At 42.5% G+C, this 14,175-nt stretch overlaps 1 protein-coding gene across 1 annotated transcript in view; it reads right to left on the minus strand.

The window, feature by feature from the left end:
- ABLIM2 (actin binding LIM protein family member 2) overlaps positions 1-9,635 on the minus strand; it is a 208,588-nt gene extending 198,953 nt beyond the window's left edge. The window contains exon 1 of the mRNA XM_067558866.1: positions 9,297-9,635. Coding sequence (XP_067414967.1) covers positions 9,297-9,312 — 16 coding nt within the window. The 5' untranslated portion in view covers positions 9,313-9,635. The remainder of the gene's footprint in view (positions 1-9,296) is intronic.
- Positions 9,636-14,175: the final 4,540 nt, after the last annotated feature.

Below are 14,175 nucleotides of genomic sequence, written 5' to 3' on the forward strand. Positions count from 1 at the left end.
CAGAACCGGACCCAGAACCAATCCCTGTGGGATCCCACTCAATATGCCCTTCCAGTTTAACTGTGAACCATTGATAACTACTTTCTAGGAATGGTTTTACAACCAGTTATGCACCCATTTTATAGTAGCTCCATCTAGCTTAAATTTCCTTAGTTTGTTTATAAGAAAGTCATGAGAGACCATATCAAAAGCCTTACTAAAGACAAGATATACCACATCCACCCCTTTCCCCCACATCTACAAGGCTTGTTAACCTGTCAAAGAAAGCTATTAGATTGGTTTATCATAATTTGTTCTTGACAAATCCATGCTGACTGTTACTTATTACCTTCTTATCTTTTAGGTGTTTGCAAATTGATTGCTTAATTATTTGCTCCATTATCTTTTGGGGTACTGAAGTTAAGCTAACTGGTCTGTAATTCCCCAGTTTATCCTTATTCCCCTTTTTATAGATGGGCACTATATTTGCCCTTTTCCAGTCCTCTGGAATCTCTCCTGTGTTCCATGACTTTTCAGAGATAATCACTTATCTCCTCAGTCAGTTCCTTGAGTATTCTAGGATGCATTTCATCAGGCCCTGGTGACTTGAAGGCATCTGACTTGCTAAGAATTGTTTAACTTGTTCTTTCCCTATTTTAGCCTCTGATCCTACCTCATTTTCATGGCATTCATTAAGTTAGATGTCCAACAAACTGGTTAGTGCAAACTGAAACAAAAAAGTCATTTAGCACTTCTACCATTTCCACATTTTCTGTTATTGTCTCCCCCCACCCGCTGCCCCTGCCATTGAGTAATGGGCCTACCCTGTCCTCGGTCTTCCTTTTGCTTCTAATGTGTTTGTAGAATGTTTTCTTGTTACCCTTTATGTCTTTAGCTACTTTAATCTCATTCTGTGGCTTGGCCGTTCTTTTGTCCCTAAATTCTTGTGTTTATATTCATCCTTTGTAATTTGACCTAGTTTCCACTTTTTGTAGAACTCTTTTTTGAGTTTCAGATCATTGAAGATTTCCTGGTTAAGCCAGGAAGTATGACAAGATACCATCCTATCTTTCCTAAACAGTGGGATAGTTTTCTCTTGTGTCCTTAATAAGGTCTCTCTGAAAAACTGCCAACTCTCTTGAACTGTTTTTTCCCTTAGACTTAATTACCATGGGATCTTACCTACCAACGCCCTGAGCTTACTGCATCTGCCTTTTTGAAATCCACTACCTTTATTGTGCTCTTTTTCCTTCTACCATGCCTTAGAATCTTGAACTCTACCATTTCATGATCACTTCCTGCCTTTCACTTTAAAATTCCCAACCAGTTCCACCCTATTTGTCAAAATAGGCCTTCAGCTGGTGCTCTGCAGAGGGGCACATTTCTCCTTTGGTGTAGAATGAGATCTTGTGAAACTATAATTTCCCAAACTAAAACCATAAATCAGGATTTTCATTACATGACTAGCTCTAGTTCATGTATTGAAAATATGTAGAGAGCGACCACATCTTCATCTTGTCAACAAAAATAACTAGGTACGGAGGAGGAGGTTTCACCACTGATACCTCAGCATTTGCCAACAGGTATCACACAGTAGATCCCAGATATCACACTTTCACTTATACTTCTCATGAGATATACGTTATCAAATACTGGCTGTTTAAAGGCAACAACTGTGCTTCGGTCTAAAATTAACAGCTTCCAAACAGTGAAAAAAATCCATACTAAAAAAAAATTATACTTTTTATTACACATCAGGAATCATATCCTCTCAATTAATTCAGCGGTTTTCGTATTTCCTTAGGGTGAACTTGCTTGTATTTTGGATTTTTATTCCTTCTCTACAAATAAAGGGACTTGAAATATGAAATCATGACAGTCTCCAGATTGGATGCATCAGCGTGGTTTCTTATACCAGTGGAAGTGCTCTCCGGAAGATGGAAAGGAGTCTAAAAATCACTGATAAAAGCTTTCATTTGTCCAACAGAAATTTTCACATCATGCCTATTTTAGAAATATGTAACAAATAAATGTGCTTTATGCAAAACAAATATTCTGTCTAAATTTCAGAGCATGAACATGGCCGTGAAAAAACTATTCCAGCATTTCAAAGCCTTGACAGAATACAAATACATCTTGACACAGAGAACAATAAAAATTCAGTAGTATCCACTCAAAAGGATGTATTTAGGGATACATACAGTAAGCAAGTCAAATTGTCCAACAACATAAAGGCATAGATGCTCCCCTTTTCTGTGCACCTTAATCCTGTAGAAATGAGTTAGGGGAGCAGACATAGTGGAAGCAACTTACATCACTGTTCCCTTTGTGAAGCAGGGTAGTGGCTAGAGGGCAGATACTTTAAGCAGCATTTTCCCTTCTATCAAAATCTATTATGATTATTATTAATACCTGTATAAAAAAACCCAACAGCATTAATACATCCTCCATGCCAGGTGTCTCCTATCAGAAGGATCAGAGAACACAGCTCTGGGCCTGGAGTCAATAGCAGCAGAACAGACAAGCCTGTCGTACTTCCACTTTTGGAACTCACCCAGGAATTGAGGGTCATCACAAACCTCATCACCTTCCACTTCAAGTGAAAGGTGCATTTCTTTGACCTTGCCTTCTCTAACATAAATACATAGTAACATATATTGTTTAAAAAAAAAAACCCCTAAAAACCTACCAAAACAAGACTTTCATAGCACTTTTCTTCCACAGGGGAGAGGATGAGAGACAACATGACAGATGTTAGTCATGTTGCTCAATCCACTACTCTATGGCGCTCACACTGAGTGCAGTATAAATAGCTATATAGAACAGAGGCTAGATTTGAAGGTCTGAGTATTGGGCAGAATGAATCCCATTCTGCCAAGCTAGCCAAGGATTCACAAAATTGGAGCCAGGATCTCCCAGTGACCCCTGGCTTCCCTTCTTTCTCCACTTCTCCTGCACCTCAACAAGTCCACTGCATATGACAGGATGGGGAGAGATGTGAAAGAGAAGGTAGCCTAGCAGTTCCACTTTCATAGACTTTACAATAAATTTTTAGTTCTGTGTGTGTTTTTATTCAGCAGGGGAATATATGGCACAAAAAGTCTAAACCACAAATGGCTTGAGAAGTAAAAGCAAAGATCCTAAATTTCAATGACAAGAGGACATGTGCTGATTGCCAAATATATTGCATGTTCATCATTATACAAACTCTGTGTCACAAACACATGATTTGGCAAAAATAAACATTGCACAAATAAGAAAAAAGGGTTGTTGTTTTTTAAAATCAAGATGGGATCTCTTTCCAAAAGATATTTTATGGTTATTGGGCTCAGCAGTGGGGTAGTTTGCTGAAGTTTAGGGCCTTTGATATACAGATGGTCAGACTAGATTATCTAATGGGCCTTCTAGCCCTAAACTCTATGACTACCTCAAAGAGAAGGTATGGGCGTGAGGCAGAAATTACTAAGTGAGGTTCTACTAACTGTGTTATGCAGGAGATTGGATTAGAACATCACAACAATCCCTTAAAGAATTAAAATCTATGGCTAAGTCTGCAGTTGGAGCTGGGGGTGTGAGTCCCAACTCAAGTGGACATACCCTTTCTAGCTCTGTTTGAGCTAGCACACTAAAAATAGTAGCGTAGCCGCAGTAGCATAGGCAACGGTGAGAAACTGCATAGGCTAGCCACCCCAAGTACAAACCTGCTCAGACTGCCTGGGGAGCATACTCAGAGCAGCTAGCTGTACTCCTGCCACTTGCTACTGCCCATGCTACTGCGTGTGTGTCTACTCCTGTTCAGAATCACACCCCCAGCTCCAAGTGCAGACCTAGCCTAAGACTCTAAGAGTACGTCTATACTCCAATCGGGCAGTGTGATTGGAGCACAAGTAGACTTACGAGGACGAGTCTTAGTAACAGCAGCAGTGAAGCCAAAGTAGCATGGGCTAGCTTCGCCCATCCATGACTCTGGGTATGTAGGTCAAAGTCGGCTTGAGCAGCTCAGCTAGCTCCCATCTGCAGTGCAAGCACACCTTTGGACCTGGTCTACACTAGAGAGTTTTGTTGACAAAGGTCAGCTTTTATCAACAAGAGTGCTGTGTACACACTGCAGTCACCCCCCCTGCCAACAAGACTGCCATTTTTTACAACAAAATAAAAACCACCTTGACAAGAAGTGTAGTGCTTTTGTCGGGCATAGCTAGGCGACGTAATGTCAGAGTAGACACTGCGTCCCTTTACATCGCTGGAGTGGCTGTCATGCTTGTCAATTTCACCACTCCACTGGAGCGGTGAAATTGACAAGGAAGTTGGGGTGGCTGGCTGGGAGCAGGGCCAGAAGCCCAGCTGCTGCAAGTCTGGGGTGTCTAGAGCCCAGTTCCTGGCTGCAAGCCGGGACACGGGTGGCTGGAGCCTGGCTCCCAACTGGGACCGGGGAGGGGAGAAGTCCCAGCGCAGCTGCCCCTGGCTCCCAGCTGGGACTGTGGGTGCAGGGGGGCAGCCCACAGGGAGCCTGAGAGTCTGTGGGCTCCTGGCAGGGAGCTGAGATATGGGTCTCAGCTTCCCACACTGCCCTTTAGGTCAGTGGAAGTGCTCCTGGTGACCCAAGGAGAGTACTGTGGACATCAGCCACCACTGTAATTATAGTGATGGCTTAAAGTCAACATATCTTATGTCAACTTATTTTTTTAGTGTAGACAAGACTGAGTTGCCACTCAATAGCTGTCCCACAATGAACCAAACTCCTGTCCTAAAGAGTTGGTAAGAAAGGATCCCTAACCTAAAATCCTAAGGAATACAGATTATGGCTTGATACTTTGAACAGCAACACCAAAGAAAAATAAATTTCATCTTATTCAACTTGAAAGAAATAATTACCATCATGCAAAATGTGCCACTGCTTCATTTCTCAGAGAAACTGTAATGTATGTGGTTATACATATAGCCAAATGAAGTGATTTTTAATTTTCTGTTTCATTACAAAACTTGTGGAGGATTGCACATTTTAATCTTCAGGCTCATCCATATTTAATTAGTCCAAGGAGACTTCCAAGCCTATATGACCTCTTTCTGGATCTAACAAGCAATTAATGTTCTCTTTTACATGCACCCAAAATGAGGGAGATTGAAAGAAAAAAATAATTTGATATAGCGATACTGAACATGTAAAACTACACTTTTATATTGAAATTATAATAGCTTACACTTTTTCACAGAGCGCTCCCATTGACATTCTTTTCAAATGGGCACAATTATACGAAGTATTTTCTGTATTTTGTGACCATTACCAGTCAATCTCTTGTAAGAGTGCTGATGGTGATCAATATCTCGTATTTAAGAATACGATTTTTTAACAGAGGTCACGGAAGTCATGGATGCCGTGACTTTAATGGACATCCATGACTTCTTCGGCTTCATCCCTGCCACAGTGGCAGTGCTGAAACAGCTATATGACCCCTCTCTGCCCCCTCCCCACCCCATGCGTGGCTGGACCAGCTCTCAGCCCCCTGACAGCTCTCAGCAGGAACGGCAGTAAGTCTTTCTTCCTTCCCTCTCCCCCCCGCCTCAGGTTTCTGAGAATTTTTGTTTATTGCCCTTGACCTGTCCGTGACTTTGATGAAAAAATTCTGAGACAAAATCTTAACCTCACTCATAGTTCATCATCAGCTTACAACATGCATCATCTCACAGGAAGCACTCAGCACCTTGCAGGTTCCAGGCCTTGCAGAGCCAACAATGTAATTATACTGTAATCTCTATTTAACCATCTTTGCCCCATTTTCTTCCATGTAAGCTATTCCAGAACTCATGATCACCATGATACTAGATATCTCAGTTGCTTTCTGTTCTGTGCAATCAGACATGTTTGATTTTCCTCTTTAATGTAATAGTTTCAAGCCAAAACATCCATGCAGATTTGTGATATGCCATGTAATTTCAATGTATTTTAAGAGATTATTAAACACACTGTAACCAACACTGTAATTCACTTTTTGCACTTCAATGAAATTAACGTTATGATCCTTTACGCATGTGAATTTGGGAGAAACTAATGTTTTTCTTCCTCTCTTGGTTTGTTACCAGCTTTGTGCTTCTTGCTAGAATTCCAAAAGATAAAGAATATAAATATTAGAATCAGGAAAGAGTTTTAAAGACTGAGATTTGTATTAATAATCATATCACAAATGCCTACAAAAATGAAATTTCTTCCCCAAAAAAGAAAAAAAAGATTCTGTATGTAAAGTATGGTTGGATTACTACAACCCATACAGACAGTGGCAGTCCGACAGGTGCAGGTGTCCACCCATAGATCCAATGGCAGGTCTGAGGTCTCTAAATGGAATGAAAACTTTCTAAAAAACAGAAGACTTAATAATGCCTTTTTGTGACCATGACCAGTCATCTGCACAGTCTTTAGGGCCATTTCCTACCATTGATCTGGGCATGGAACTCTATTTCAGTCAATGGAAGTTGTGTGCAAAAAAACTAATTGCAACATGAATAATATAAAAATGTCATGTCTTCATAGGGATGAAGTTATGTGGCCTGACTGTATGTTTTCCAGACTGTATTCTGACTCCCCAGTCCATCTATATATTTGCATCAGCACAAAATAATCATCTCAAAGTAACTACGTTACATTTTTGGATGATAAAAATTAAAAAAGCATTTAGAGCCCAAACTTGGCTTGGCTAGAATAGTGGTGCAGGAACACAAGGCACCCCCTTACACTCCAGTATCAGCTACTCTCATCACACGTAGCAGCACAGGAGAAGAAGCAGGTTCCACAGCGTAGCTATGTGGCAAATTGGGTATAGATCCAATGCAGTTTATTCCCTCCCCAGAATAGCAGGAAGACCGGGAAGCAAATTGTGATCTCCCTCTTGGGCTGCTCTAGGGGCACTGCAATAACATGCTGCCCCTTACACTGGGGGGATTAGACTGTCACAATCGAGCCCTTAGTCTATTCAAATTATCAGCACTGCCATTAGGTTTCGGTACTAATTATAATGGAAACATTTCTATTTTTTTCAATGACTCCAGTGAAAATATTTTATAAATAATCATGCCTCTCCAGTATTTCCCCTCAAACAACTTATAGCATTGTGCTAATGCATGAGAACATGCTACACAGTCCTTGTCCCATTGAAGTAAATAGAAAACTCCCATTGACTTCAGTGGGTGTCAATTTGGGCTTGAAAAGTAATTACTAGTAGAAACTGAGTATAAGCTTGTTTGTTTTCCTGTCCAGAGAGAGAACTGCAAAGAGATAAACTTCATAAACAGGAAAAAAGAAAATTCTCTCAGTTTGGGGAGGACTGTTTTTGGTTTGGGGATTTTTTAAATAAACAAATTTCCTTAGTTGTGTTTCACTATACTTGCATGTTATTTTTATTCTAGCACTGTGCTGTCTAATATTTCATTTTCATCATTTTTAGCACAATGGGTAGGCTAAAAAATTTTGAGATTTCATCTGTACCAGGCTGCTGCCCACTGACATTTCTGCAGTATTATAATATTTGTTATATATACACACAAGACACACACACGCAGGTATATATTTGTTATATATATATATATATATATATATATATAAACCTTAACTTTATCATTATATTCAATTTATATTAAAATTATAAAGATGAAGTTGTGCCCTTGATCTAAAACCAACTAACATAACTGTAAAGACAACTCTTGAATTCAGTGGTATTGTCTATGAATCTTAGGTATGTACCTGACCCCATTCCTATAGCCCCTGAGTGCCTCACAATCTTTCATGTATTTCTCTTTGATGTACACCTGAGGTAGGAAAGGATCAACCCCAACTTACATATGAGAAACTGAGGCACAGAGTGGCTAAGTAACTTGCCCTCACAGGTTTGAACTCTGGTCACCCAACTGCTTGTGCTCTAACCACTGGATAATCCTTCTTCTTTGGAGTCATATGTTGACATACAGAGACACCATCTAATTGTAGCTATTCAACATATAATTTTTGTTGGGCGAAAGATGTATATTTAGCTCTCATTGGTATCCTCAGAAGTGAAACACACAATCAGCTCTTAAAGGTTTTTTCCCCACTGCAAAGCTATATGTTCTGGCAAAGCCATGTAACATTTTGCAAATCAACTCTGCTCCAGACTAACCAGTACCATGCAAAATAGATGAATGCTGAATCTTTTAAAAATAAAATTTCAAGTGGGCTCCCAAATTAAATTCTTCCACACAAACATCTGAATATATATGAAGCTGCATATATTATTTTAACGAGATGCCATGTCTGAAGATGATTTATTTCTTCATTGCACCGAATGAGATAGAATGCTACCCAGACTTCTATATAAATCAAAAGAAGACATTCCAATTTTCATCTTGTGCACCACCACATAGTCTGGACCAGATGCAAAGGCTCAGAATGTAAACCCGCTTACTTGCAGGGTGGGGTGGTGGGCGAGTTTGCAGCAATAGATCTGACCCACATTTCTGCTGCAGAAAGCAGCTGCATGTAGGGGAGGCTCTTTTGATATGGATTATTTCTTCTTCACAACAAGGCTTTAGACATCTCCTTCTCATTGCTGCCCCCTGAAAAGGGGCCGGGGGAGGGGGGGCGGCTGGGTTTCATTCTACTGCGCACTTTTTACCTATCCTGGGCGCTGCGCTGCTTTCCTATGCTTGCAACGCTGCGGTATCTGAGGGCCAAAAGCGTACAGACCCTTCTTTTGATCCTGATCACAAAGAAGCAAAACCACACCTTAAAAAGTTCGATCCACACCTAGACCCGTCGGAGTCAAGTCCGGCCTCACAAGCTACCTACCCCCCAAGCGCTGGCTGCGGGGGGATTCATGCCAGCGCTCGCCGGCTCGCTCTGCGATCCTTGCATCCAGGGCTTGAAGCGGCAGAAGCCTCACCCGGCCCTCGAGGAGACAGGCTGCTTGCAAGAGGATCCCTGCCCCCCGCTTTTTTTTTGGGGGGGGTGGGGGCAGTCGGTGGTGAATATTTTCTCGCATCAGCCCCCCTCCCCCCGCAGAAGAGCTGCATTGTAACGTGACCGAGCCGCACGGGGAACCTGCCCCACAGGAGGGAAACAGCCACTCCAAGAACACAAATAAATCACGCCGACACTTTCTGAGCAGCCGAATTAAACGGCTGGGCGCTCTGCACCCCTCCGGGCGGGAACAAGCCGCACGACGACGGCCCCTTCCCCGCAAGCGAGTGCAACAGCCCCGGGACTCGCTTGCATGAAAACGGGCCCGCTCGGCCAAGCCCTTCTGAAGGAAGAGCCGCCCGGCCCGCTGAGCCGCCGCGCCCGGGCCACCTACCTGTGCCGCTGCTCATGGTCCGGCCGGGGGAGCGGCTCTCAGCTGCGCCGGGGGCCGAGCGCACTGGCGCAGCAGCGGGTCCCGGCTCCGGCCCGGGCGGCTGGTGCGCAGAGCGCCGGGGGGCGGGCCGAGCCACCTGCCCCTGCTACACATCCAGAGTGTCTCTTCCCCGCCTCGTTCAACGCCCCGCGCGCCGCATCCCCAGCCGCGGCTCTAGGGCGGCGGCGGCGGCGGCATCCCGGCTGCGCTGCAAAGACGCCAGGCGGGCGCCGGGCAAGGCAGGGCGCGCGAGCCAAGTGCAGAAGGGCCAGGTGACCAGCCCTGGCCAGGTGACAAACGCGGCTCGCTGACAGCTCTAGCGCAGAGAAGGGAGGGAGGGGGAGGACCCTGGGAAGTGTAGGCTGCTCTGCCACCGCGCCGCGTGCTAGGGAGCGGCCGGGGACTACATCCCCCGCCATGCTTTGCTGCCGCAAGCCCCACGAGGCGAACGGGCGGTGTGGGGCAGCAGCTGCTGGTGGTGGTGCGGGCGTGGCGTGGAGGCGGCGTGTGCCGGGCCTGCCACCTTCATCGTGCACAGCCGGGCCACACGAGGAATTGGGCTTCTCGGCCGCGGCCACGCCAGCAAAGAGAAGCAGCATCAGGGATGGTCAGCACCATCCCCAGCCCGCAACGCTTTGCTCCCTCCAGCAGCTGCATAGCGAATGAAAAGTCCTGCCTTGTAAACTCCAGCGAGAGGCCGTGGAAGGGTGGTAGAGGCACCGGAGCTCCCCCCCTCGCTGTTTCAGAGGCTGACACCCAGCAAACACTGCAGACACTGTGTCCTAGGAAGCTGATCTCCTTTATTTATGCTGCACACCTCAGGCCATGTCTACACTGCACAATGATGTTCTTATGTTGGCGTACAGCCACTGCAGTAATTACCTCGGTTGTGAGAGTGCACGCTTGGCTCCTTGTGTCGTCAGTGCGCATCCTCCCCAGGAGTGCTTGTATCAAGTGAATTGTTAGTGTGGAATAGCTCCTGAAAGCCAGTAACAGCAGTCAATGTAAGTAATGGAGCATCTACACTGACACTGCCTGGACCTAAATACATCAACCGTGACTCTACACACTGCTCAGGGAGGTGGTGTTTTTAAATCAGCTTAGAGAGGCACTTGCACCAGGAAGAGCCAGATTTAGGAGAAGACACTTCCACCACTCAGTCAACGCAAGGCAGGTTATGTTGACCTAACCCTGTAGTGTAGGCTAGGGACATGGCTTGTATGAAAGATGCGATACACTATTAAGTTGTGATTCACTTATAATAGTCACAAAAAATGGTACTGTCACATGGAAAAAATAATAGGAAAGAAAAAAGCAGGTCTACTCTCTGGGCCAAATTCTGCTCTCTGTTACACCAATATCATTCCAGAGTAACTCCATTCATCTGCCAAGAGTTACTCCCTATTGACACTTGCTGTAACAGGGAGCAGAATTTAGCCCATTGGCTTTTGGATAACTCATACAACCCAGCTACTGACCCTGATTTGTGGGCAATAGGGGCATCACATCCTGTGATGTGCTAAGTGCCCTTATCTCTCCCTGAAGTCAATGGAAGTTAAAAATGCTCAGCCCCTCACAGAAGCAAGTCCTCAAACGTCCATGGCACGTTTTGTAAGAATAGTAGTGTTAATTCACTGCTCAGTCTACCTTCTAACTGAGTAATAGACTCCATCTACCTGAGTGTTTGGTCTTGCAAGGTACTAAGTATCCTTAACTCGCACTGGCTTCATTGTATGCAGTTTGTAGCAGGATATTAAAGAAAGAAGGGGGGTGAGATAATATCTTTTATTGGACCAACTTCTGTTGGTGAGAGAAACAAGTTTTTGAGCCACACAGCTCTTCTTCAAGCAGTTGAGGGTGCTCAGCACATTACAGAACTGGGCTCTGAATCCCCATTTATTTTAGATGGACATGGTTTCTTCTTCAGTTTTTTCCCTTCAAATGTTTTGTAGAGTTTTAAACAGCTGCTGCATTCCAGTGATGAGTAATGTGGTCTCTCTCTTTAGCCCTTTCCTACTATGCTCTGTTAAAGGATATGCACCTCAGATATGCACATGCAAGCAGCTAAGAAAATGCAGTGTTCTTGCAGTTTTAAAGGTAATTATTAGCTCTTTTGATTTATGAATCACTTTCACATCTCTGTGTAAAAAAAAAAACAAACCACAGTCAAAGAAAATGACATACACAGTTTACCAACTCAGATATATTAGTGTGGCTTCTTTAACTCAAAGCAGGTGCTGGGTTTCAAGATATCTCAGGCAGTGAATTGCCATGTTAGGTAGAAGAGGTCAGTACCTCTCTCCCAAGTGGATGAACCCTGCTGACTAATCCTTCACATTTGTGACTACAAGAAATGTCCGTATCTCACTGCAACTAATTGTATTGAATATAGTGAAACCACCTCAAACTAAAGTAACGACTATTGTGATTTAGATTTTATAACAAAAAATAGAAATGGTCAGATTCAGCACTGCACTATGGCTGCTCAGCACTGCTCCAGTAATGCAGAGCAGTACTAAATTGGTTTTGGCTGGCTTTGCATAGCTGGAGAGAGAAAAAGAAGCTGGAGCATACAAAAAAAAAAAAAAATCCTCTCTCTCTCTCATTTAGAAAAATAATCCAGCTAAGAGCAACAGGTAACTCACCACAATGCCCCCCCTCAACAAAATCTAAACATGAACCTTTCCATCCTCACCCAACAGCTAATACAAAAAGATAGATCTTGTAGCATAACCTGAAGGTCAATAGATTTAAGGCTAGCTATTTTGGACTAAGTGGGAAGTAGCTTCCAAAGCAGAGGAGCCCTCAAAGAGAATACTATATCATCAGCCCCATTTCAGTTAAAGTGAGGGGACTTCAGAGCATCTCAATTGGTTGCAACTGTGGCAGTATCACACAGGGAAAAAAAGATAGTCTCTGTAGTAGGGCTGGACAAAAAGTATCAGATAAATAGTTTATTTGCCTAAAAATGCAGTTTTGGTCAACCTGAAACTATTTCTCAAATTTGACACATTCACCAAATTGTTTTGGCCCCAGACTTTACCACCTCCTCTTGTCATTTTGTGAATGGCCGATCCTCCCTTATAACAGCTCAAAAGGAGAGATTAAGAGAACCCCGCCATAGCGTACCCTGCTATGGGATCATAACCTTGTGGTTAGGACCCTTCCTTAGAATGTAGGAGGGGCTAACTTCAGATTCCTCCTCCCCATCAGGCAGAGGGGAGAATTGAACTAAGGTAGGTCTAATACATGGTGGGTAAGTGCTATAACCACTGAAAGGTTAAAATGGACACATCACCACCTCTTCCTCCTGTTTGTGAATCTAGCCTTTTCCTTTACTTTAATTTTGAAAAGTGAACAAAATCAAAACAAAAAATTTTTGTTCAACCCAAAAAGAAAAGCTAACTGTTTCAATTAACCAACATTTCTCGGTATTTTCAGTTTCTGTTTGCACCAAACAGATTTTTTCTCATCAATTTTTCAGAACTGCCAGTGAACTGAAAAAATCAGCTCTGCTCTCCAATAGGTTGGTACTGAGCATTTGTAACTATTCATTCTCACACCACGTGAAAAAGGCCCCACATCCTCTGGGGCAAGCTCAACCTAAATTTGGTGGCACTTTGGTGTGGCAGTCTGGAAATTCTGTGTGGCTTCATTTATATTTAAAAGTTGAGCTTTTAAATTAATTAAATATAAAAATATACAAACATTAGCAGTTGCATTTAATTATATTAAAATTCAATATATACACACATTTACAGCATGTTGTAGATTTCTGTATTGACCAAACGTAACTGCCTCAAAGAATCAGGCATAACTCTGTGAGTTAGGCTGCTGGAAAGTTATTTTTTCCCCATGAATTGAATCAAAGTGTCTTGAAGTTTGGTTTCCCCTTTGCTTGTTTTAATGAACGTTTCCATCATCAAAAGTTCTAAATTATAGTAAACTATAAAGATGTTGGAGGGTTGTTTTTCCTTCCATCGATTTGCTATAGAAAAGCTAACTGCAACTAATAAGTGGGATTTTTTTTTTTTATATTTCAAATAAACATTGTTGATTTTTCTGTCAAAAGCCCAACAGTATGACCAATAAATCCATTGGTAAATTAGACCTGATAGTGTCTTTCATATGTTTGTTTCCAAAAATTGTTTCCTTTTTAGGTGATTACCAAAAATGCATTAAAGGTCAAATTTTCAAAAGTGCCTAAGTAATTTATAAGCCTACACGACTTTTGCAAAAGTCACTTTTGAAAATTTTACCTGAAATGCCTACCTCACATTCTCTCCATATCTGTCTCCATTCCTTTACTGCATTTTTTCTTTCTACATCATCACTTTCTCATTTCTTCATGAAAGGCAATTATTCTTTTGTATCACAAGTATTCAGAGCTTAAAATGTGATACTGCTCCATTTATGTTCATATCAGCAACAATATCATTTTTCTGTTACTGAAAGATCTCTATTTAAAGCTTCATTTTCAGCTTGTCTGACACATTCTTGGAGTTGTAAATATTATGAGACAAACTATTTTGCTTGTTTTAAATCTAATAAAGTTCCATGTTTTTAGATTTGTCATTGAATTTTACCAGCCTTACTCAAGCTGAGTGATATCTTACTCCACAAATAATCCTATTTAAATCAATTAGACTACTTACATGCTTAGGGTTAAGCATGTGCTTAAGTGCTTTAGGCCCTAGTCCAGCAAAGTACTACTCAGCATAAATGAGGAGGATGGGAGGGGCTGGTTAGAATGTATCTACCTTCCTTTTCCCTAATATTTTAATCTTTTTAATGGATCTTAGAATGAAATCTTCTTTTTCATAAAACTGTTGGTAGAGAA

Source organism: Emydura macquarii, unplaced genomic scaffold, assembly GCF_026122565.2.
Source record: "Emydura macquarii macquarii isolate MOO-44397 ecotype Brisbane River unplaced genomic scaffold, CSIRO-AGI_Emac_v2 contig_2199, whole genome shotgun sequence".
In the NCBI taxonomy this organism is placed as follows: domain Eukaryota; kingdom Metazoa; phylum Chordata; order Testudines; family Chelidae; genus Emydura; species Emydura macquarii.